At 42.0% G+C, this 23567-nt stretch overlaps 2 protein-coding genes across 2 annotated transcripts in view; both read right to left on the reverse strand.

Moving 5' to 3' along the window:
• Positions 1–7567, reverse strand: part of zc3hc1 (zinc finger, C3HC-type containing 1) — a 32122-nt gene extending 24555 nt beyond the window's left edge. Inside the window, exons 1-3 of the mRNA XM_084330825.1 lie at positions 7336–7567; positions 3794–3899; positions 1389–1539 (exon numbers count right to left, since the gene is read on the reverse strand). Coding sequence (XP_084186951.1) covers positions 1389–1539; positions 3794–3899; positions 7336–7466 — 388 coding nt within the window. The 5' untranslated portion in view covers positions 7467–7567. The remainder of the gene's footprint in view (positions 1–1388; positions 1540–3793; positions 3900–7335) is intronic.
• Positions 7568–13435: 5868 nt separating this feature from the next.
• On the reverse strand, positions 13436–22796 carry LOC311241881 (xaa-Arg dipeptidase-like). The gene is made up of 7 exons (XM_084330821.1): positions 22243–22796; positions 21714–21862; positions 21348–21490; positions 15723–15877; positions 15402–15537; positions 15096–15203; positions 13436–14227 (listed from the first exon to the last, which is right to left on the reverse strand). Exons 1-7 carry the CDS (start codon positions 22645–22647, stop codon positions 14019–14021), a joined length of 1305 nt encoding a protein of 434 aa, XP_084186947.1. The 5' UTR covers positions 22648–22796; the 3' UTR covers positions 13436–14018.
• Between the last annotated feature and the right edge of the window lie 771 nt (positions 22797–23567).

A 23567-nucleotide genomic window follows, 5' to 3' on the forward strand; every position in this document is an offset into this window, starting at 1 on the left:
CGCTCACCTCACTAGACTTGACACTGGGTGCTGTAACCTCTGATATCATACATAAAAAATAGGGAAACAATGTCCAGGCACGCACTCCAGGTTTTTCCAAATTTATTGGCAGCCTGTAATCATCAAACGTCATGATTACAGGCTGCCAATAAATTTGGAAAAACCTGGAGTGCGTGCCTGGACATTGTTTCCCTATTTTTTAAGGACTCAAATATACCTGCATAGTTCAGGGGTTTATTTCAAAGTAGGTCTAACAGATGCCAGTGTTTTTCTCCTCTTCTGCGTTTTATTTCAATGTAGGTCTACACATGGTAGTCTTTTTTCAAAGTAGACTACTTTTTATTTTATAAATGTTCCACAAATAAGGGAAGGACTCAAATATACCTGAATAGTTCAGGGTTTTATTTCAAAGTCGGTCTACAGACACCAGTGTTTTGTCTCCTCTTCTGTGTTTTATTTAATAATAGGTCTACACAGCCAGTATTTTTTTCTCCTCTTCATAAGAGTTTGAGGTTTTCCTTTGTTATAACAGGTAAAAGCAGCGATAAAAAGTCAAACATTTTCTTTTTGTTGCTTTATAATTCCATTAATGCAACAAACTGTGTGCTATAAGTATAAAGTAGGGATGCTCGATATTGGCTTTTTTACCGATACCGATATTCCGATATTGTCCAACTCTTAATTTCGATACCGATACCGATATCAACCGATACCGATATATGCAGGGTTTCCCCCCAAAAAAACGGAATAATTTCAGGTAACTAATAATTTCACTGGATGCATTCAAAAGGCTTTCTAAATGTAAGCATTATCTGTGCAAAATATGATAATTAAAAAAGTAAAAATTAACATTACATATCTCTTGTTGTTGAATTAAACCAAAATGCATACTTTTGACAATAAATAAAATAAGAATTGGTTCTTACTTGCTTGCCTGGGTAAATAAAGGTTAAAAAAAAATATATATATATTGTTTTTTTTTTTTTTTTACCGATACCGATATTTTCCGATATCACATTTTACTGCCGATATCGGCCGATAATATCGGTCATCCCTAGTATAAAGTATAATTCGCTAATTACTTTGGGTATGCAATTGTCAGGCGTTTTATGCTAAATGTGGGGTATGCTTGGGGATAACTATATATAAAATGTTATACACTGTTGTTATCTTCGTTTTAAGGGTAAATTGGTTTTGCAGCTCCACAGGAATTTTATTTTGTGGGAGGGGGAAAAAATTGCTCTTTTGATAGTAATGGTTGCTGACCCCTGGTTTAGAGGAATGTGGGGAAAACATGTTCAAAAATAAACTTTTCATTCATTCATAAAGAGGGATATGGGCAAAATTACTATAGAAACCGGGCGAATGTTGCTCAAAACTCTACTCACATTTTTCAAAGTCCAGGGTTGGCTGCAGCGAGGCGCAGAGGAAGGCCTGGCAGCTGGAGCACTTGAGCATGTCGGAGCCCACGTTCACCCAGCCGTAGCTGGCGCAGCGCAGGGGGGAGAGTGTGCGAGGCTTGCCCGCCCATCGCAAACAGTGAGCACGCTAAGGAAGATTGTGTACCCGGAACGTAAATAGGGTCGATTATGACTAGGGTTACTGGGGGGGGGGTATGGGGGGGCCGGGAACGCAGTATACATTTTTCGATAAGATCTGCCAGTGCCTAGGTGTGCCTAGGTGTGGGAAAACCCACACGTCTGCTCATCAAAATGAATGTCCATCATATTGGACTGCATGATTATTATTCGAAGTGTGATACACAGTATCAAAATGAAACTTAGGTTTAGAGCTGGGCGATAAAAATCACGATATATTTTAATAATCGATAATAATCCATCATAAAAATATCGATAAATTATTATTATTATATATTTTTTTTGTGACCTGCAACAGGGCAGCTTTAAAACAGACAGTGGACAGACTGCTTATAGCTTATCCGCAACAGTAAGTTACTTCCGGGGTAGGCCTGATTGGCCCCGACAGGCACGTGACGCGCAACTTTCTATGCCGCGCGGCACGCTCCGCGGAGCCGAGCGGCAGAGCTTGCGGAATTACGTAACCGTCCAAATACGCCATGACTTTCATTCGGCGCTTCAGCTCACCTGGCAGAGCAGCGGTCCTGCGATCCTGCGGTCCGTTGTTGGTGAGTTCGAATCCCATCAAATCTTTTTTTTTTAACGTGATTTTTTTTTTAACGTGTATTCTTTCGCCGGTTAAGGTTAGGCATGGTTAAGGTTAAGGTTAAGGTTAGGCATTGTTTCGGAGTTGGTTAAGGTTAGAACGGTTAAGTTTAGGCGCTGTTAAGGAGCTGGTTAAGGTTAGAGTTTGTCTTAGAGAATGGCAATATTCTTTCTATGGTTAAGGTTAGGCATGGTTAAGGTTAAGGTTAAGGTTAGGCATTGTTTCGGAGTTGGTTAAGGTTAGAACGGTTAAGTTTAGGCGCTGTTAAGGAGCTGGTTAAGGTTAGAGTTTGTGTTAGAGAATGGCAATAGACAGCCTATTTCCACGCGACAGCTCTCAGCAGCCTCGTTGCGCGTCCTGAGTTTGCCGCGTCACGTGCCTGTCGGGGCCAATCAGGCCTACCCCGGAAGTAACTTACTGTTGCGGAACAGTTACAGGCGGACAGACTTGTCTTTCTTGCCTGCAACTTAAAGTAATGACTTTGCTTGTCCAAATGACAATACTGAACAAATTAAGATTTATTTTTCTCGTCCATTTTATTTTGTTTGCTTTCTAATTTAAAATACAGTTTGAAACCGTCTGTACACAGTAGGCTATGTGTGCTAGCAGAGCTAGTCTCCAGTCGCGAGTCATGGTGCATGTGTGCAGTGGTTTGTCCACCAAAAAAGCGCCAAAAGATAGAAAAGAAACTAGCAGAGCCAGAACTATTCAACACCCACAGCCACCTTTTTTGGTACTTTCGCTTTCAAACCAGCTGCAGCCTGAGAACTGGAGTGTGATGGGCTGTAACACTAAAGATGGCGGAAACGACAAAGAATTGCTGCAAAATAAACATATATTTGTTGTTTACGTAAATAATAATTAAAAAATAATATTAATACTAATAAAAATATCGATAATTATCGATATCGAACGATATGAAACATTTTATCGTGATAAAATGTTTTACCATATCGCCCAGCCCTGCTTAGGTTACGTTCACACTGCAAGCCTTAGTGCTCAATTCTGATTTATTGCTCGGATTGTGTGTTTTTTGTTAGGCTGTTCACGTTATTTTTATTTTTTTTTAATATGGCCAATATCAGATTCCAGTGTGAGCTCCTGAGCTGACCCGCATGAGCGAATGAGTTAAAAAAAAAACTTGATTTTGGCCTTTACGCTTGCAGTGTGAACATAGCCTTATTTTCAATTGACTTTCTTATAATATTTCAGAAATAGTAATAATCTCATTCAATATTTAGGCTACTTTACGAGCCGATGTCGGTTACTGAGTGACTGCCTGCCCATTGTTGAAACCATGCGTGAGTCTCACACCGGCAGGTTTCCGGGTCTGGCTAAATTAGGCTCGCCTGGTCTCTAAAATGGTGCATTATGATTCACAACATCATGTCCAAAAATCCCACAATACGATGACACAAATACACAATAAACAATAACGATCGGCCGCAGCCATCCCTACTAAGGTTCAGACGAAGAGACAAACTATTCATATGATCAGATTAAGCAATAATGGAGACATCACGATTCAAGTCAGGTTTAAGCTCCATCAGGGGTGATATGCAGTCATTATGGTTCAGAATGCATCCGTGTCAAAACGTGGAAAGGATATGGAGTAGGACTCGACTCTGGAAAAGAATGCGTCTTTGTTGCCGGCTTCGCAAGGCGCTTGAGTGATGCAGTTCGGTTCCACGCTTTTCAACTTGCCGGCCTGCAAACTGAAATTCACAAGGGAGACAAAAATAATGTTGTGGTGCATTTATAGAACAGCTTTTACACAAAGCGCTTTACAATTTGTTCCTCACATTTTACACATTCACACACATCGACGGCAGAGGCGACCATGCTAGGTGCCGACCTGCTCATCGGGAGCAATTAGGGGTTAAGTGTTTTGCTCAAGGACACTTCGACACGCTGCCCGGGAGGAGCGGGAATTAAACGGGGAACCTCTGAATTACCAGACGACTGCTCTACCTCCCCATACTCGCACCAGTTTGTGTGATTTCATAGATTTGATAAGATTGTCTTGCATCTCATGGTAGACTATGTGCACATCCACTGTAGGCACTAGGCAGGAGGACCAATCAAAGGGCAAGGGGTCTGTGACCAGATGAGAATCTATGAGAAGCGGTGCTCACGGAGAGCACGGAACATCATCAAAGACGCTTCCAACCCCAAACATGGACTGTTCACCCGCCTGCGGGGTACTCTCTCTGGGGCACGCTACCGCAGCCTCCCAGGCAGAACCAACAGGACCACGAATAGTTTCTTCCCCTCAGCAGTCAGACTTCTGAATCAAAACTCTACATAGCCCACTGCACCTCACTGTATACCTGTGTATATATAGCCATAGCTTATGTAGACTTTATTTTAGAGATGTTCCGATACCATTTTTCCCTTTCCGATCCGATTCCGATACCTAAGCTTTGGGTATCGGCCGATACCGATATTTATCCGATACCAGTGCATAAAAAAAAATTAATTTTTATTTTTTTTTTTTTTTAGATACTGTTATACTGTTTTTTAGTAATAACTAGAACGTATAGTATTTATTCAACAACAGGTGATTGTATAGATTTGTATTAGTATCATTAATCAATGAGTATGGGCTGCAGCACTGCAGATATACCCTACTCCAATGATCCACACGGACATTAAACGGTGTTGCACTCGCTACTCAGTGGCTCTGCAGATATAGTATACCCTATTCAGTCTGTAAGCTAGTGGCAGATAGAACGTTCATGTTGTGGTTTTTGATGCAAAATTAATATTCAACATTCTCTTTTGAAACTCCGCCTCAGACTCTTATCCTTTGGCACTTGCTGTACTTTGCTTGCAGGTCTGCAGCCATTATTGCTGGATTATGTGAATAGCACCAACTTTAGACACGGTAACGTTATCAAGCTAAGCTAACTGACCTAGCGCGTCTTCCCGCATTGATAACGTTAGTAATAGTCAGCTAACGCTAGTCCGTAGCTACTTAACTTAAATACAATTCACCGTGGGTGCATTATTGTTGATAGACGGTCACGGCCAGTGTTAGGTCCTGGAGAAAGGACAGGCGATCATCTGATTTGATGTAACGTTAAAAGCGGATGTTGTTCCAACTAGCTATCTTTCCAGCTAATGCTATCATAACACCAGCCAAACACAGCCCGATTCCCGTCCGAGCTCCCCGTCACACCGCACTGTCGGGGGCAATGGAATTTAAGAAAGTGTATCTGCTGTTAAAATGACACAGCATCACACTTTAAAACATGTTCATTTTATAATCCTCACTCTCCGCAGGACTCGGCAGGAGATAAATTACATCATGGGATCGGAGGCTAGAATTTACGTGTACTCGCCGATACCGATACCAGCGTTTTAGGCAGTATCGGCGGCATTTCCGATACCAGTATCGGTATCGGAACAAAAGTTTATTTTAATGATTATTATTTTTTACTATATTTTGTATTCACCATTTCACATTGTGCTAACCATTGCACTTTACTGTACAGTTTTATTTATATGCGTCTTATATTGCAACTGACTGTTGATGGTCACATCCTGGTTAGACTTACACAATCTCGTCTGGTACTGTGTAATAACAAAGTGAATCTAATCTCAGATATAATATGCAAAGATTTTCATATGTAAAACGTATTATAGGGTTAGAATAGAGAAATATCCCACTTTGATGGGAAGCTTGTTCTTTCCTAGCCAAGGTGGGACTGTCAGTGCTGGTGGAATATACTGTAGATTCAGGGTGAGGGATTGTACCCCCTGTTTTTTCATGTATGTATGAAACCAAAACAGTGTTTGATCCTAAAGTCTCTCTCTCTCATATATTCAATTAGCAAATCCACACCGTCACTTATTTCTGGCGGGCCTGCAGAATGTGGTATAATAATTAATTGATTGATAAGCTGTACATTGGAGGTGGGGGGGTGGGTACTGTACACTGTACATTGGAATACTGACAAAGCCATACTTGGTAATTTACTGTACAACTGGGTTAGGACATTTGTAGGGGCCAGTTTCGAATTGCAGTCTCCCGTAGGTGTTTTTTGAGAGTGTTTTTGAAAGTGGGTAGTGATTCACATTCCTTTACAGCTTTAGGTAGGGCGTTCCACATTAATGTGGCATAATTGTGAAACGTGTTTAGTCCCTTGTTTGAGCCGAATCTGGGTTTAACATGATTTGTGGAGCTCCCTCTGGTGTTGTGATCGTGGTATTCACTGACCTTTGGGAAGTATTTTGACATGTACATGGGTACCTTGGTCGCGTAGTGCATCTTGTAGACCAGGCCCATTGCAAGTTGCTGTACTCTGTCGTCTACTCTAAGCCATCATAGGTTGTCAAAGTGGGCAGGGGTGAGGTGGGTTCTAGGAGTCAGGTCAAGCAGTAGTCTGACTAGCTTGTTTGGAGATGTTTGTAATTTGTTTTTTAGTGCCTTTGAGGTGCTTTGGTACCATGAGGTGCAAGCATAGTCGTAGTACCCTTGAATGAGTGCTCCTGCTAGAGTCTTCAGGGTATTCTTGTTTACCAGAGAGGAGACCCGGTACAAGAATCGAGTTAGTTGGTTGACTTTTTTTTATTACATTGGATGCCATTTTGTCACAGGAAAGATTAGCCTCTAGGATGGAACCCAGGTAGGTAATTTCATATTTCCTTGTGACAATATTGTCACCCACTGTAATGCACTCCATGCACACAAAACGACCGAAACACAACAACATGAACGCGGTCGGTAGTAGTACGACGACCAAAGACACGATTAGAGAATGAATGGGATATTAGAAATGAGGTGAAATACAACAGTTTCTTCTTTTCAACGCAGGACAACATTGGGGGCATCCATCTTTATTTCACGTCGCAGGGTGATGATGATTACATAACGAGCACACGTCGCACACCACGCTACATAATATAAATTATGTTAAAATAAAAACACACACAAAGTAACTTAACGACATACATATAGCAACGGTAAGAAATGCCCATAATATAACTAGAGAGAGCGATAGAAACATTGTTTGCGATACAACATCTAGAAGCGTGATTTTCTGGTCCTGCGGACTGCAGGTAGCTAGCTAACTAACGCTGCACACAGGCACAAAGCATTGTCGATCAAACAAATAGCATGCATTTGTTTGGCTATATATCCCATACCTGTTTGGTCCGCTGTCGGGTGATAATACACCTTCATTTAGAAGTTGACGCACTTTCTCCGGTGAAGCGATTGCAGACTTGTGTTGGTTCGAGTTGCTAAGACGAGTCGCACGGCTGCCGACGGTCGCCATGTTGGTCGGTTCTGGATTCAAACACCTCCCCGTGGAATGAATGAATGAAAACTTTATTTAACAGATTGCAGAATGGGTACAGTATAGCTGTCAACCCTCCCGTTTTCCCCGGGATTCTCCAGTTTTTTTCAACCTTCTTCACGCCCTGTTCACGGTTCACGGAATTGGCACGTATTTTGTACGTATTAATTTTTACAAAATGGCTGCAATTCCCCTCCGTGACGACAGGTGGCAGCAGTGTAGATTAGAACGTTATCACAGGAAGTCAGACCGGGAATGAATGAATGAATGAATGAAAACTTTATTTAACAGATTGCAGAATGGGTACAATACAGTACGGCTCAATACATACAATTGTTAAGGGGATGCAGACCTGAGAAAGACGTTTGTCTTGTTTCCATCAGGGTCCCCCACGGTTGCGACCCGAAGAAGAATAAGAACAGCGACCGGATAAAGCTCAGAGCTCAGGGGAGAGGAGAGACTGATGCACCGAGGGTGTCAAATCAACTTAGCCAGTGTCTCTTGGTGGTGGAAGTAAACGGTACCCTATCCCCCCCCCTCACAGTGAGCTGTGGTGTTCCACAAGGAAGCATACTAGGACCGCTACTATTCCTAATTTATGCAAATTACATGTCGTCAGCTTGTGACTGCAACTTGTTCCTGTTTGCGGACGACTCAGCCCTGCTGGTCTCTGACAAGAACAAGTTACAGGTTGAAAAAGCCCTCAGCTCGGAACTAGGCAAAATCTGCATATGGCTCGCCGACAACAAACTATCATTACACATGGGCAAAACAGAGTCCATTCTCTTCGGTTCAAATAACAAACTCAGCAAGACCGACGGCTTCTCGGTTACAGTGGGTGACAATATTATCACAAGGAAAGATGAAATTACCTACCTGGGTTCCATCCTAGAGGCTAATCTTTCCTGTGACAAAATGGCATCCAATGTAATAAAAAAAGTCAACCAGCGAACGCGATTCTTGTACCGGATCTCCTCTCTGGTAAACAAGAATACCCTGAAGACTCTAGCAGGAGCACTCATTCAAGGGTACTACGACTATGCTTGCACCTCATGGTACCAAAGCACCTCAAAGGCACTAAAAAACAAATTACAAACATCTCAAAACAAGCTAGTCAGACTACTACTTGACCTGACTCCTAGAACCCACCTCACCCCTGCCCACTTTGACAACCTAGGATGGCTTAGAGTAGACGACAGAGTACAGCAACTTGCAATGGGCCTGGTCTACAAGATACACTACGCGACCAAGGTACCCATGTACATGTCAAAATACTTCCCAAAGGTCAGTGAATACCACGATCACAACACCAGAGGGAGCTCCACAAATCATGTAAAACCCAGATTCGGCTCAAACAAGGGACTAAACACGTTTCGCAATTATGCCACATCAATGTGGAACGCCCTGCCTAAAGCTGTAAAGGAATGTGAATCACTACCCACTTTCAAAAACACTCTCAAAAAACACCTACGTGAGACTGCAATTCGAAACTGGCCCCTACAAATGTCCTAACCTAGTTGTACAGTAAATGACCAAGTAAGGCTTTGTCAATATTCCAATGTACAGTGTAAAATGTGTGTGTGTCCCCTACCCAACCCCCCCCCCCCACCTCCAATGTACAGCCCTCACCCAACCCAACCCCACCCCCACCCCACCCAACCAACCTCCTCCAATGTACAGTTTCTACGCCAAATGTATATACACTCCTTTTCTGGACACTTTTGTATCACAAACAGTACTGTATTTGCAAATCTGATATGTCATAAATGTATAGATGTAGCAGTACTGTCTATCTGTATGTCATGTATGTCATATATGTTATGATGAATTGAAAATGGGGGACCCTGATGTAAACAAGACGAAAGTCTTTCTCTGGTCTGCATCCCCTTAACAATTGTATGTATTGAGCTGTACTGTACCCATTCTGCAATCTGTTAATAAACTTTTCAATCAATCAATCAATCTTGATTGCCCACTCTGTGGCTTTTGTCTCTGGAACAAAAGGTTTGCAAATCTTCTGTGGATAAAACAATACAAAGTTACTGTATGTGATGCAGGAATGTGTTTGCTCTGCGCCTCCCCTGTCCCCTCCTCCCATTCCTCCACGGAGAGCATGCCTTCACTGACGCCCAATTTCCTGAATGCGATTTATAAATATAAATTGATCCGTTTTAAAAGTTGTCGTGAATTGTCATGGTATGACAAATACAGTTACTGGTAACTCGCAGGCATTGCAGAGATATTGAGGAAAAACACAAAATCGCATTGGCTTTTTTTCTATCTCACTTTTCTCTGTAGACACACACACTGTTCCAAAAATGATATTCCCACAGCTAAATTAATGACCATAGGTATTTTTTATAGCTTTAACGAGTTGTATTAATATGTAGCCTACAGTGATGAAGGTATAAAGACACTATGGTAATACATTGATTGATTGCTAATTTTAACAGATTGCAGAATGGGCACAATACAGTATGGCGCAATACACAATTGTTAAGGGGATGCAGACCAGAGAAGGACTTCTTCCCCCATTTTCAATTCATAACATTTACAGTAAAATCAAATACATTTACAGATTACAACCTTTATTTAATGGTTAATATTTTGATAAAATGTAATTTACTGTATTTTTATAGCATTTACACTTAAAGTAGGAACACAAAAGTAATCTGTAAAATAATAGTGCATTTCCTGTGAAAAAACATTTACAGTTTACCCTTAAACGAATGGCTGGGTACATACAGGTTTTGACCAGCAAATGGCAAGCGACGAGGCAGCTCCATTGGGAGGGGGCGGGGCCGAGTGGGAGGGGGCGGGGCTAAAATGTACACGTTTTGTCTCCTGCCTATGTTGACAGAAACCAGAGCTGCTGCAGACCAGAGAAAGACTTTCGTCTTGTTTACATCAGGGTCCCCCATTTTCAATTCATCGTACATGACATACAGATAGACAGTACTGCTACATCTATACATTTATGACATACCAGATTTGCAAATACAGTACTGTTTGTGATACGAAAAGAGTCCAGAAAAAAGAGTATATACATTTGACGTAGAAACTGTACATTGGATGTGATTGATATGGATAGTTTTACCTTTTGACACCACACTGTATTATAGGGATATCTTAAATACATAGGACAAAGTAGGCAGCCCCCTCTTGGTTTAGTAATCGATTTATCAATTGGTTTGGTCTTAGTCAATTAAGACTTGTTTAGTCGATCAATTGTTGTTGTTTTCCATGGTGAATGACTTATTTCCTGAAAGATTATCAGCACATCTTTGGTAAGCACTAGATTTCAAGAGGTCCTTATAGTACATGATTCCCTGTGGGAAACACAGTTTTATAAATTTGTCGATGTGTCAACAAATCGATTAGTCGACAAAGTCCTGTGTATTAGTGGGCTAAGAATTTATTTAGGTGAATACCGTCCTTAATCAAGGCATGAAATGTGTTTGGCTCCTTTTATTTGACACAAAGTATCATATGGCAGCTGAAACACAGGGCATGTCAAATTCTCTTTGTGAACCTGTGTAGTTGTTTGAGGATAAAGCTGAGCCAAATGATTTAACTAGGTAGGACATGGTGTTGATTTCTTGTGTTGAACGGGATTTTTGTAATACCTGATTTATATGTATACAATTTCTGTACAAATATACAGTAATTCGATTTAGAATTAATTCCACGTCATGACAGCTAGACAGACGGAAATTGTCTCTCTTTGTAAATAGTCATGAAATAGTTAAAGGTATAATCTGTAATGTCATCAAACAGCTACCTCTAGGCAAAAGAGCCCTGTGTGGTATTGCACTTTGTTTAAATTTCTATATCTTTTTTGTGTAATGTGTGGGTTGGAGTTTAGTAACTTATTGTAGTGCAAATTTCTCCAGACCTCTCTTGGCAGAGCAAGGGGTGTGGCCAGCAGTCGCAACCTGTCCCACTATTTACATTTTACGTTTACATTTTGTCATTTAGCTGACGCGTTTATCCAAAGCGACTTACAAGTCAGTATAAGGGTACATGATTTGATTTGATATTTTTTATTTTCGTGTCTTACATACAGATGTATGCCCAGCCCATATGGGCTTACAAGACACATAACAATAAGTATATAATAATATACTTTACCAATTACTTAACAAATGACATAGACCAAGATGGCCATAAAAAAAGAAAAATACAAGAAAATACAATAAAACGTAATATAACACAAGCTGTACTCAATGTAAATAAACAGAAAAACAAGGTGAATTCAAATACAATTATATAGGATACAGTGTGTTTTGTCTCAGGTGCCTCAACTCTATCAGCTGAGTAACAATGTTCATAAAAGTGTTCAGACTTGAGTGCTAGTGTTGAGTGTATGTTTCAGCTGAGTAACAATGTCCATCAAAGTGTTCAGACTTGAGTGCTAGTGTTGAGTGTATGTTATTAGGAAGAGTGCATCACAATAAGGTTAGTGTTTTGTTTTTTCATTTCAGATATTGATTGAAGATCTACTATGCCCTAGGGGTGGGACGATACATCGATCCAGATCGATACATCGATGTAATTATCAACGATCGAATCGGATCGATGCGATGTAATAAGATCGATTCATATCGATACTCTTATTTTGAAAATCCTGTGGCGAGTCTCATAACTGATTGTGTTAAATGGGCATATGATATCATCTCATATCGATCGCAGGCACCTGAATCTAATCGTATCGTATTGTATCGTGAGAGACTTTGTGATATCGGCAAATATCGTATCGTTGTCCAAAGAATCGATATCGTATCGTATCATGATGAAACTGGTGATTCCCACCCCTACTATGCCCACACCAACCCACACACAAAAAGTAAACAAAGTGCAGTCCAAGCAGGGCTCTTTTGCCTAGAGGTCGCTATTTGATGACATTACAGATTCTACCATTAAGTTCACATTATGTCTATGGGAATTGTGAATGGAGACTTCAAGCCAAGGTGTTCGTTGTAGAGTCAATACTTCAGGACACCAGCCGATGTTATCGTTTGACAATTTTACCCATTTCTGGATATGCTTGAACGTGTGTGGTATCCATCACGTTAGAAAAAAATCTCATCTGTAAATGACATTGTTTTTTCTACCGTCACCGTCTGCATTTCCATTAATCATCATATTCTACCATAATATCCACATATTGATTTAATGTGTTGATGCTGTTTGTAGTCAGTCTCCAAAATACAAGTTTATTTATTAAAATGTTTTTTGGTTGTTCTGCAAAAACCATCTGTGAATTATTTTAGTAAATGTGCAGGGGATTGACCTGTGTCGTGACTGGCATAGACCTTTAGCCAAAGCAAATCTGACATTATTGCATGCTATGATACCTGCTGGATCAATACAGATGATGTGCAGCTTCTGATACCGAGAGATTTCGTCCAAAGTAGAAAACTGGTGCACATGGATTTAAGGCAATAAACTTTACTTGAACGTTTCGATGCAGTCAAACTGCGTCTTCAGCAGTCAAACTGTGTGGGGAGACATCACAGACAACAGTGACTCTGATGAAGACACACCCTGTGTGGAAATGTTAGTTTAAAATAAGGTTTATTGTCTTAAATCTGTGCCCGTGTTCTACATTGGACTACATCTCTGAAGTCTCTCTCTGATTCAAGATCGCCCTACTCTTGAGAGCACTGGACAGGCCTATATTGCTATATTGTAATTTTATCTGGGCTGGTTGGAGCGTGTGTACCTTCTCCCTTAATGTTAAGCTTCTCTCATGATCAGAAGCTTACTTGTCAATATACAGTACTTTTGTCTGAGCTTTTATTCTGAACAGAGATTTGAGACCAATCCTTCCAGTCCATTTATACTTTTATGCAATATTGATGCAACATCTGTTCTGGATGAATACAAATGTCCACCAAAGCCAAAGTAGTGGATGACTTTAACAAAAAAAAGAGCGCTGTACAAAACGTGATTATTGTGTTTTTATTTTCATTATAGACACAGTGTGACATTATTGATAATGATTCAGTCTAGAATTGCACAGGAGCCTGATTCTGTCAGAGAATTCTATTGGTGTTGTGATTACATCACGAGGATGATGATAAACATATTTTATATATATCAACACCCTGATGAAGGCCCCGTGTAGGCCGAAACATGTCGGTTTATTTTAAATTCTCTAAATAATGTGAGCCATAAAATAAAGGCATTTTAGAACTTGGATCTCAACTTTTTTATAACAAATCCTACCCCGGATTTAATCCAAAGAGCACCTACCGAAACAAAACCAAGAACTCTGAAGCCCTCTCCATATCCTCTTTTTGATATTTTTCAATTCTAAACCTGAAGAAACAATTCAAGTGTTACAGATAACATCTGCAGACAAAAATGGTGAACAAGAGAATAATGATAAATGATCATTCCCTAATATCGTGAATAATATCGCAATTGCAATATCAGTCAAAATAATTGCAATTCGATATTTTTTTCCAAATAATTCAGCCCCATACGGTCTCAGGCCAGCATGCGGTCCGTCTGCGTGCAGGGTGATCAGTGGTGGACTGCAGTGCCTCCGCCTGCCTTGGTCCTTGAAGCGTCCTCCGCCTGCCCAGCCTTCAGGATCCTCTCCTCCTTCAGCCTGCCCTCAGTAAACTCCTCTCTCACCCTCTGAAGCAGCTCTGGACACAGCAGCACATCCAGCGCCGTCATGGCCAGAGCTTTAGCAGCCCGCAGGGTGTAGAACTGAGCCTTTTCATCACCTGCAGGATGTCAGACAGGACACTAACCTGACTTAAACATTTCATGATAGTTTACCATGCATGTATAGTGTGGCGATATAGTGCCAGATTATTCATTAACTCATTGGATGCCAGTCACGATGATAGTCGGGTTAACTCGCCATCGTTTGAGCGCCAATCACGAGTATAGTCGGGTTTTAATCGTTATTTCTTTTATTAGCGATAACCATTCATTTTCATCCATCCAGCCTGATGTTATCGTTGGGAATGGGTCTGAGCTCACAAACGGGCAAATACCGCCCCCTACGCCTTCCGGCTGGTATTGCACTCCACTGGGAATGGTATAGTTTTTTTTCTGGGACGATCCAAGCCGTGCGGGCGTGGTTTAAATAATCAGGCGAGGTAACCCGATTTCAACGATAGATCTGCGAGGCTGCCCCCCCCCCCCCCCCACCCCGAGGGCCATTTCATGTATGCATGAGGAAGGACAATAATGATGATCTAGCGTTGATTTCAGGAAGATTCGATAATCAGCCGCAAAATGGCGCGTTTTGTGAATTCCATTAAAGGGCTATTATCGCGTCTTTCTCTGGAATTACTAGAAATCACCAAAACTATACTCTTATTCAAAACGGTATAAAACGGAAATGTACAGATGAAAAAACAATCAGTTTTGTACATGTTGACTGCAAGCAACTCACTGATAATCAATGAGTGTATTAGACCCATAGCCATAATTTAAGGTATATTTTTTAAGCACTCGCAAATCTCCTAGTCCTCCCAATGATTAAAGCGGTGGCGTTCTAGCGCACTTAAGCGGTGGCGTCCAATGAGTTAAGAAAGATATGGCTTGACACACAAGTCAGAAAATTATTTGTTTGCACCATACCAGCAGCTACGGTGTATTCTTTGGTGTGATTCAAAGCACTGGAGCCAATGTAGAAGTAGGGGTGGATTCCAGGAGCCACAAAGGATGCATTGCCAAAGTCTGTGGAACCTGTGGAGACAATAGTGTATCTTTGACACAGCCACACTATTATTCAACATAGTATGTAAAGCAGACAAAGCCTTTGAGGCGTACAATCAAACTGGTGCAAGAAACTTGACGTGACACAGTCTGTGCCTCCTCTCTTATGGCCAAAATAGGGTGCTTGTTGTACAAACTGGCTTTCACAGAGCAGTAATGTTCTCTCACCGGAGGAGTTCATGAGAACCTCTTCATCTGTCGTGAAGTCCATCCCCAAAGCCTTGCCGTTTTTCTCATACAGCCCCTCAAGTGTGTTATTTCGCAGGATGCTGTCAAATGCATTTCTTGCAAACTCGACTTCAACCTGTGGATGACAATGTCTTGAGTTGACCTCTGGTCATACATCTTCTCTGGATCTTGCATGCTATACAAGCATCAATTATACATCAGTGGTGAATTATCCGTCACAAAGTATACTCTTTCTCCCCCCCCCCCCCCCCCGACACATAAACGCATGTCCCTCTTCATAGTGATTTTATGACTTCTTACTTCACAGCCAGTTGCCATGGCAGCAGATCTAAAACACATCTCAGCTTTCGCCTTGATAATGGGAAGTTCACGGCGTGAGGGAGTACGGAGGTAATACTCCAGCTCAGTGTAAGCAGGGATGATGTTGGGTTTCACTCCACCATGCTTTATGACACCTGCAAGACAATAAGTAACAGAATTGCTTGTGAATGGGCAAGTTGTCCGATTAACCAGCCTGTTCTCACTTAAAATATGTAAATAAAGTACAGGATTAATACGAAACTTGATACAGACATCCATCTATCCTATCCTCACTCAAATTTGCCTCAATGATCCATAAATTGGATTTTCTGCCATTTCTTGGCCAACATTTTTTACATCTCCTCCCAAACGATAAGGTCCAAGATATTTTTTTAAACTTATTTCAAGAAATCTTACCATGCCAAATGTACTTACTGCACCGTCAGATTATTTTACTTAAATCCAATCAAATGTATTTGTAAGGCCCGACAACACACTTTAACACTTTGGTTGCCGCAGCCTAAGGTTAAATTAATGATATACCATAGATTGCCAGCGCTATTTGTCTATGGAGAAAGTCCCCTTCTTTGCAGGGCTATAACTTTTTAAATTCCATTGCTACATTGCCATTATTAGGGCCCATTCAAAGTCCTATATGTATTGTTCATTGTGTAGCAACGTTAAACTTTTTCATTCACATATTCATAGTAAAGTATGGTCTAATGTATAAGTATGTTTTCATCTCTTTCTGCAGCTTTCTCCAGAACGTGATATATAGCCCCAAATGCATTATATTGATGATGAAATACAGTTTGATGGCAATCAGCGCGATATAAAAAATTCCAACTAGACGTACTTCTAGAAGTTACTACACGTCATCTGATGTTGACCGGATAGGCGAGGGGGCGTTTATAATTCCGTGGGCAGCGTTATACCTATCATCTAATGTGGGTCAAATGTTGATAATATCAGTTATTATCGAAGACGGTAACGTTACACGCTGAAACTCACCCCAGTCTCCGCGCGCCGTTGGGCGATCATCGTCGAGTAGAAATGTTATCATTATGGGATATATTATTACCCGGTCCATCTCCAGCTTGTATAATGGTATATACGTCCAAATCATGTTGTTTATCGAGTTATTGGCAATCGATCGCTATGTAGAGTGACGAGCTAGAGTCACGGGACATGTACCGAGTGGCCGGAAGCAATACGGACGTCTAGCAAAACCTCTAGTGCGCTTCCTGTTAAGCGCTTGCGCCGATCGGCCACCAGATGGCGCTCCTGAACCGCCAGAGAGCTCAGTGGGTCCTGCTGGTGGATCTCAGGCCAGCGGAGGGACATTATGAATCCGATCGCAGATTTTTGAAATATTGATATAAAGACGACGTACAGCGTCCCCCGGCAACTTTAGCATGGCCAGCAAAGACGTCTAAAGACGGCTCCCGGCACCCAAAGTGTTAATGTCCCCATGGGCTGGACACGTCTTCTTAGCCGGGTCCCGTTGTAGCTATGCCACGCTTTAAAGATAGGAGTGCGTCACCTTGTTTGTAGAGCTAGATCTATATTCTATATTATAGCTATGGGGACAATACTATGGTAATTTGACACAGACTTTCTTCTGTCCAAGATGCAAAAAAGAGATAATTTTTTCATGCATACGTTCACGCGTTATCCTGTGGTGAATATAAGTATAATATCAGAGTGGTCCGGGGTAATTCCTGGGAAGCGAGTAATAGGGCGCAACATGAATACTATAAACGTTGGCGTTGGGGGGGGGGTTTCGGATGCTTTGATTGCCAGTAACGGCATTCGTATTGAACACTAAAAACGCTGATCCGCTAGATCGGTATCAAAACATTGTTGGATCAAGCTGAAATTGATGTCAGATAGTCCTTACCTGTGGTCGGTGGTATTCCAAAAATAATATTCTAATTGTCTGATCGCGATTTCCAGTATTGGTGTCCGTCTGGTCCCGGACATAATTTGGCACAACTTATGGATCAAGAGTGACAGATGCGTTTCCAAGTGTTCGGATGAAGCGACTTACTCGGCTCAGTCTAAATATAGCGCGCAGTGACATTTGAGTGTAACACAGTTAGATATATGGTTTCAAAGGGTGGGCGACACTGCCATCTGGCAGGATGCGGCCGGTATTGCACTTTGGCGATCTCAAAATCCTTTCATATGGCAACACCGAGGTCAATGGATGAATAATGAATGAAAATAGCGAATAAAAGAAAAAACGACCAAAACCCGAGATATCTCGGGTTCTGGCGTCCAACGCATGGCGAGTTAACCCGAGATATCTCGGGTCTGGCAATTAATGAGTTAAACAAATCAAGAAGAAACATCACAATAAATCAAGAACAAAACAAAAACACCATGAAGTCCAAACATTTGATTTATTTATATATATTTTTTATATCTTTTCCCCCCTCCTTTTTCCTCAGTTTTTCTCCCATCCCAATGTTAGTCATTATGCCAATTTCCAATCCCCTTCCTGGTCGCTGCGCACCTACCCCCTACAGTCGGTCTGGGAGAGTGGAGGCTATCACATGCTTCCTCCGACACATGTGTAGCCAATCAACCGCTTCTTTTCACCTGGCAGCGCGGACTCTCACTGAGAGGGTGTAACGTGTGGAAGGATCACACTACCCCCCTTAGATCCTTTCCTCGCTGAGCAGGCGCCCCGACCGAACTGTAGGAGTCGCTGTTTACAACGACCAGGACCCACCCACCGGCTTTCCCACCCTCTAACACTGCCAATTGTGTTAGTACGACGGCCGGCCAAGCCGGAAGCAACGCCGAGAGCTGGGCTCGATAACAGTATATCCTGCATTGGTGGCGAGCGCCTTGCCGACTGCGCCACCCAGCCGCCCGCCAAACATTTTTTTTTTTAAACTTTGACCAGTCAGCTGGTTCTTTTAGCGTTTATCGCTTTTTTTCTGGTCAAGCATGACCGACAGAAACAGGTTGAATGGGGGTATAGATCGGGGGAAAGACACTGAGAAAATACGGCTAGTCCGGGAGTCGAACTCGCTACCCCAGATCCGTGACGCGCACGGTTGTCCCCGACGCCGAAATAGCGTTCGAGGTACGCGGTGAGCTACTGGAGCTCCCCCCGCCAAACATTTTTAAATAAATGAATGCAACACTCCTAGACATACCCCACACGAAGAAGGTAAGGAAAAACTCACTAAAACATAGCAATAGGAAGCACCACAGGCAATGTGGAGGGGAGAAACCTTAGAAGGGCCGTTCAGGGGGGAGGGGATCTCCCTTCTTAGATGTTGGGGATAGTAGTGTTGCAATAAAACAGGCGAAAGAGTTGGTAAGCATGCACATATGTGTAATGAAACAGAAATAAGTGCATGCAATAGTAACTAGGGTATACAAGAACATTTTGAAAGATTGAAAATAGAGCTGATGACTGATCCACTTGAGGTATTAGGGCGGCGTACTTGTTTCAAAGACACATTTTCTTAAAGGGGAACTATCTTATAAATAGCCTTTTCCAGTGTTTAGCATTGTTTTCTAGCATTGTGGGGTTGTACCAACACTGTCTATGTCTCAAATTAAAATGTTTGCGCATTCCTCCAGTTCAGATGAGACAAGGTCCTCCCCCAGTGAACTAAGCCATTCTGAATTTAGCATACGTGTGACGTGTAAGGATTCTGATCTGCATACCTCAGCTCCTTCTGTGGTTGTAGCCACCGCCCACAATCAACAATTCGCTCAACAACGGAGCGAGTGGAAATAATCGGTTTCCCTGTCACTGACACTTCCTCAAAGGGAGAGACAGACAGATAGAGGGAGAGGCGCTCTCATACGGTGCGACTCGTCTCGGAGCATTTACACACACTCGCGATTGCGTGTGAGGGGAAACACATGCATGCTCTCGGAGCATCTCTCCTCTCCATCTCTCTCTCCCTTTCTCTATCCGTCTCTCGCTCTCTCTCGTATCACGTCAACCTGTAGCAAAATAACATAGCGCACGCTCCCACACGTATTCCGATCTGTGCAATAATATTCACAGGGGTATATATTGTAATTTGAAACAAGTTACCAATGCATTGTACCGTGCGCGAAATTAATTAGTCTCCCTCTCGATCTCTCTCCCCCCAGTGCACTGTGGGTGACTGTCACTCAAAGCGCATTGCGAGTATGGGCGGAGCCCAGCCAAAAACAGCTTGGAATCTGGAAGTGCAGAAAATGCTGCTTTAGAGTACTTGATTATAAATACAAAACAATGATTAAAAAAATAAAAAATTACAGATGTGTTCCATAGACTCACAGGAATTGTGTAAAATTGCCCAAATAGTGAAATAAATAGTAAGATAGTTCCCCTTTAAAACTAGTTTTTATTTCTTCTTTTTGTCAGACCATTTTGCAGTGTGGAGCTCTCTCTCCTGATTGGATAAAGTGGGAATGGGATACCAGATAATATATTTTCTGTGTACCGCAGAGCGGAGGGACTGGGAGACCCATGTTACTGAACAGACACTATCAGTGATGACTGTTGGGGTGTACTGTAGTAGAGCTATTATTTTAACATGTAGACCACTTAAGCAAAATGCCACTTACAGCTCCTTTAACACTTTCAGCACCAGCCATTATCTCCATCCTTGTAGTCAATGGGCCACGCTTTAAAAGAGGTATTTTCACGGTGCGTCACAATGTTTTCAGAGCTATATCTATATTCTATATTATAGCTATGGAGACAATACTATGGCTCATTTGACAGTCACTATCTCTCGTCCAACATGTACAAAAATAGTAAATTTTTTGATGTATGTTTGATGCGTTGCTCGGCTGGACACGATATTATTTCCAAATCAAAAAGGTATAAAATAGGTATTGTTTCATCAGGAAGGCATCAAAAGGGGGGGGGTCGTTTTGTGATGCTCTGATCGTCAGCAACTGCATACGTTTTGAATACTACATACGTTGATCGTTGCGATCGATGTGAAATAATTGTAGGATAAAAGTAGGATTGATGTCATATAGTCCTTACCTTTGATAGGAGGTATTGCAAAAAGAATATTCCAATTGTCTGATCGATTTCCAGTATTGATGTCCATCGGGTCCCTGACATGAAATGGGACAAACTATGCATGTGCTGAACGCATTCCAAAGGGTTCGAATGAAGCCTTTCACTTGCCCGGGTACCATTTCTCCGCCCGGACTATATATAATGTAACACGGTGTGAAATAAGGTTTCAAAGGGTGGGTGATACTGCCACCTAGCAGGATTCGGCCGGCATTGCAATCTCTGCATCTCAGAATGAGTCCCAATGATACACAGATGTCCGTGAGACTGTATAGAATAAAAAAAAAAAAAAAAATCGAATAAAAGAAAAAATGATTAAAAACAATCAAACTCGACTATACTCGGGTTCTGGCGCTCAACGGTTGGCGAGATAACCCAACTATAGTTGTGGTTGGTCGTGAATGAGTTAATGAACAGTAATTATTTTTCAGCAATCACATAGGATGTAGTGGTAGTAATTCAAGTATTACTACATTTGTTCCCTCCCGTTTCTCCTTTCATAGTTACTATAAGAATGAAGAACTGAACCATATTGAAAAAGTGTATATATGTATACAAGTGTCAAGTCTCACCATGGATTCTCCAGTCTGGCTTCAGCTGTTGTCTGAGCACAGACAGGTTGTTGTAGCACAGCACTGCTGCATCAAGAGCGTTGATCCCCTCCCAGGGGTAAGCTGAAGCATGAGAGGCCTTGCCATGGTACCTTATTGTAACACTGGAAATGAAATCAGAGGCCAGATATCAGTGTGTCACACAAATATCTCTGGTCTATTCTGGGAGTAGGGCAGGGTGACATATATAGCATACAACAGGAATTGCTGCATCACTGTGGGCCTCAAGCAGCCACAGACCTGGACATTTCCAAGTGTGTATATGACATGCACCAAAACATTCAAACATAAACCGATATTCAAGGCCATGCTCCCAAACAAACGTACTCGTGTTCAGCCACACATGGCAAGTAAGGGGCGTCCTCCTGTGAGGGGTGGGCCATGAATATTACATCCAAACCCTCAAATGCACCCTCCCTTATCATGTCTATTTTACCTCCACCATCCTCCTCAGCTGGTGTCCCCAGCACGGTCACCTGTGGATAGAAATGCGAGATGGAAGTACAATGGAATGCTTACTCTTCGCTCACTCACTCCCACAGCATAAAATAATACGAAAAGCGTTAAGTACCAGTAATATCACAACACAAAACATTGCAATATACAATAAAAAAATATATAGAAAATATACAGAAAACTGATTGTATTATACTGTGGAGAAAATATAGTTACAAACAATGCAGGATGGTCCAGTGTACACTGTACAGTACCCAGAATGTTATAGGAGGTAAACAATGGACATGCAAACTGGACTTTGACATGTCAGACCCATGGGACGCACCCAAGCTAACTTTCCATAGGGCCTGGCGTGTGTAGGCTAGACTTTCGTCGCCTGTATGCTGGACGTGAATCTTACCTGAACACCAGCTGGGAAGTCGGGCGTGTTTTCCACTAAAGCTTTTAAACCAATAGCAGAAGCAGCTCCAACCTCGGCGATTAGGTTGTGGCCACACGCGTGTCCTATGCCGGGCAGTGCGTCGTATTCGCACAAGAAGCCAACATTGATCACGTTGCCTTCCTTGTTGTGGCCGCCTGTCCAAGTCGCACGAAACGCAGTCTCGAGTTTGAAGTGACTTTCAACATTCCATCCTTTCTCCTGAGAGAAAAGTTTGATTAGCCTGTCATGAGACTTTCTCTCTTCATATGCCAACTCTGGACAACTCCATATGTCCTTGCTCAGACTATGGAGCTTGTCTTTAGCTTCATCGATGTAGCAACCAACTGTGTGTTTCGACTTCTCTAGCAGAGTATCTTGCGCCATTGACAGTGTTATGCCGCGGTTCGGTTAAGATTTTTAAGACAAAATTTCCATTGAACTCTTGTTACTAGTGATGTGACGTTTGAAGCGAGGCTTCGGAGCTTGTGTCGAGAAATCCAGCTTTTATTATGTGGAGCCTGTATCGAGGCGCGTATCAGGTGACGTACTGATGACGTCCGAAGCCTCACTCGGGGGTGTACCGCCCCCGAAGCCTCACTCCGCGTCACTGATTCAGGAAATGGCTTCGGGGTTGGTGCGCAACACAAGTGTCGACATAGGAATTCATTACGAGTTTCTTTGCGTTGGAGAATCCCGTGGAGTACTGCGAAAGACAAATACATGTGTATCCTAATAATCCCAACATATATATAACAGATGGTAGCGCGAGGCACTGTCAGTCACGATCAGGGGCGGACCTTCCTACAGGCGATATAGGCGGTCCTGAGGCGGTCCTGATGAATTGAAAATGGGGGACCCTGATGTAAACAAGACGAAAGTCTTTCTCTGGTCTGCATCCCCTTAACAATTGTGTGTATTGAGCTGTACTGTATTGTACCCATTCTACAATCTGTTAATAACGTTTTCAATCAATCAATCAATCGCCTAGAGCGCCAAAAAAAAAAAAAAAAATTATTTTTTTATTTAATTTTTTTTTCTCTGTGCAGTTTTGGCGCCCCCCTCAATATCTGCAACCATTATTTTTACATAAAAAAAATTCTAACATAAGGGGAAATGAGCCAAAAATCTAAAACGGTCGGTCGGTCTGAGCCTCAGCTTTAGGTGTTCACAGTCAGAACATGCTAGAGCGCTGTGCATTGATGGGTATCGGTCAAGTGTTTATAGAATTGAGCGTTGAGGAAAGAAAGTCTAACATTAGAGAACTATGAAGAGGCAAAAGCCATAAAAAAAGAAAAATTACAAAA

Source organism: Notolepis coatsorum (genome assembly GCF_963971535.1).
Source record: "Notolepis coatsorum genome assembly, chromosome: 15".
NCBI lineage: Eukaryota > Metazoa > Chordata > Actinopteri > Aulopiformes > Paralepididae > Notolepis > Notolepis coatsorum.

Excerpts from the sequence above, each read along its gene's own strand:
- LOC311241881 (XM_084330821.1), bottom strand. The coding sequence starts at position 22,647 with ATGGCGCAAGATACTCTGCTAGAGAAGTCGAAACACACAGTTGGTTGC. Across the intron at positions 15,878-21,347 it reads GCCAGACTGGAGAATCCATG|GTGTCATAAAGCATGGTGGA; the intron begins GTGAGACTTGAC and ends ATTGTCTTGCAG. Across the intron at positions 15,204-15,401 it reads GGTTCTCATGAACTCCTCCG|GTTCCACAGACTTTGGCAAT; the intron begins GTGAGAGAACAT and ends TTGTCTCCACAG.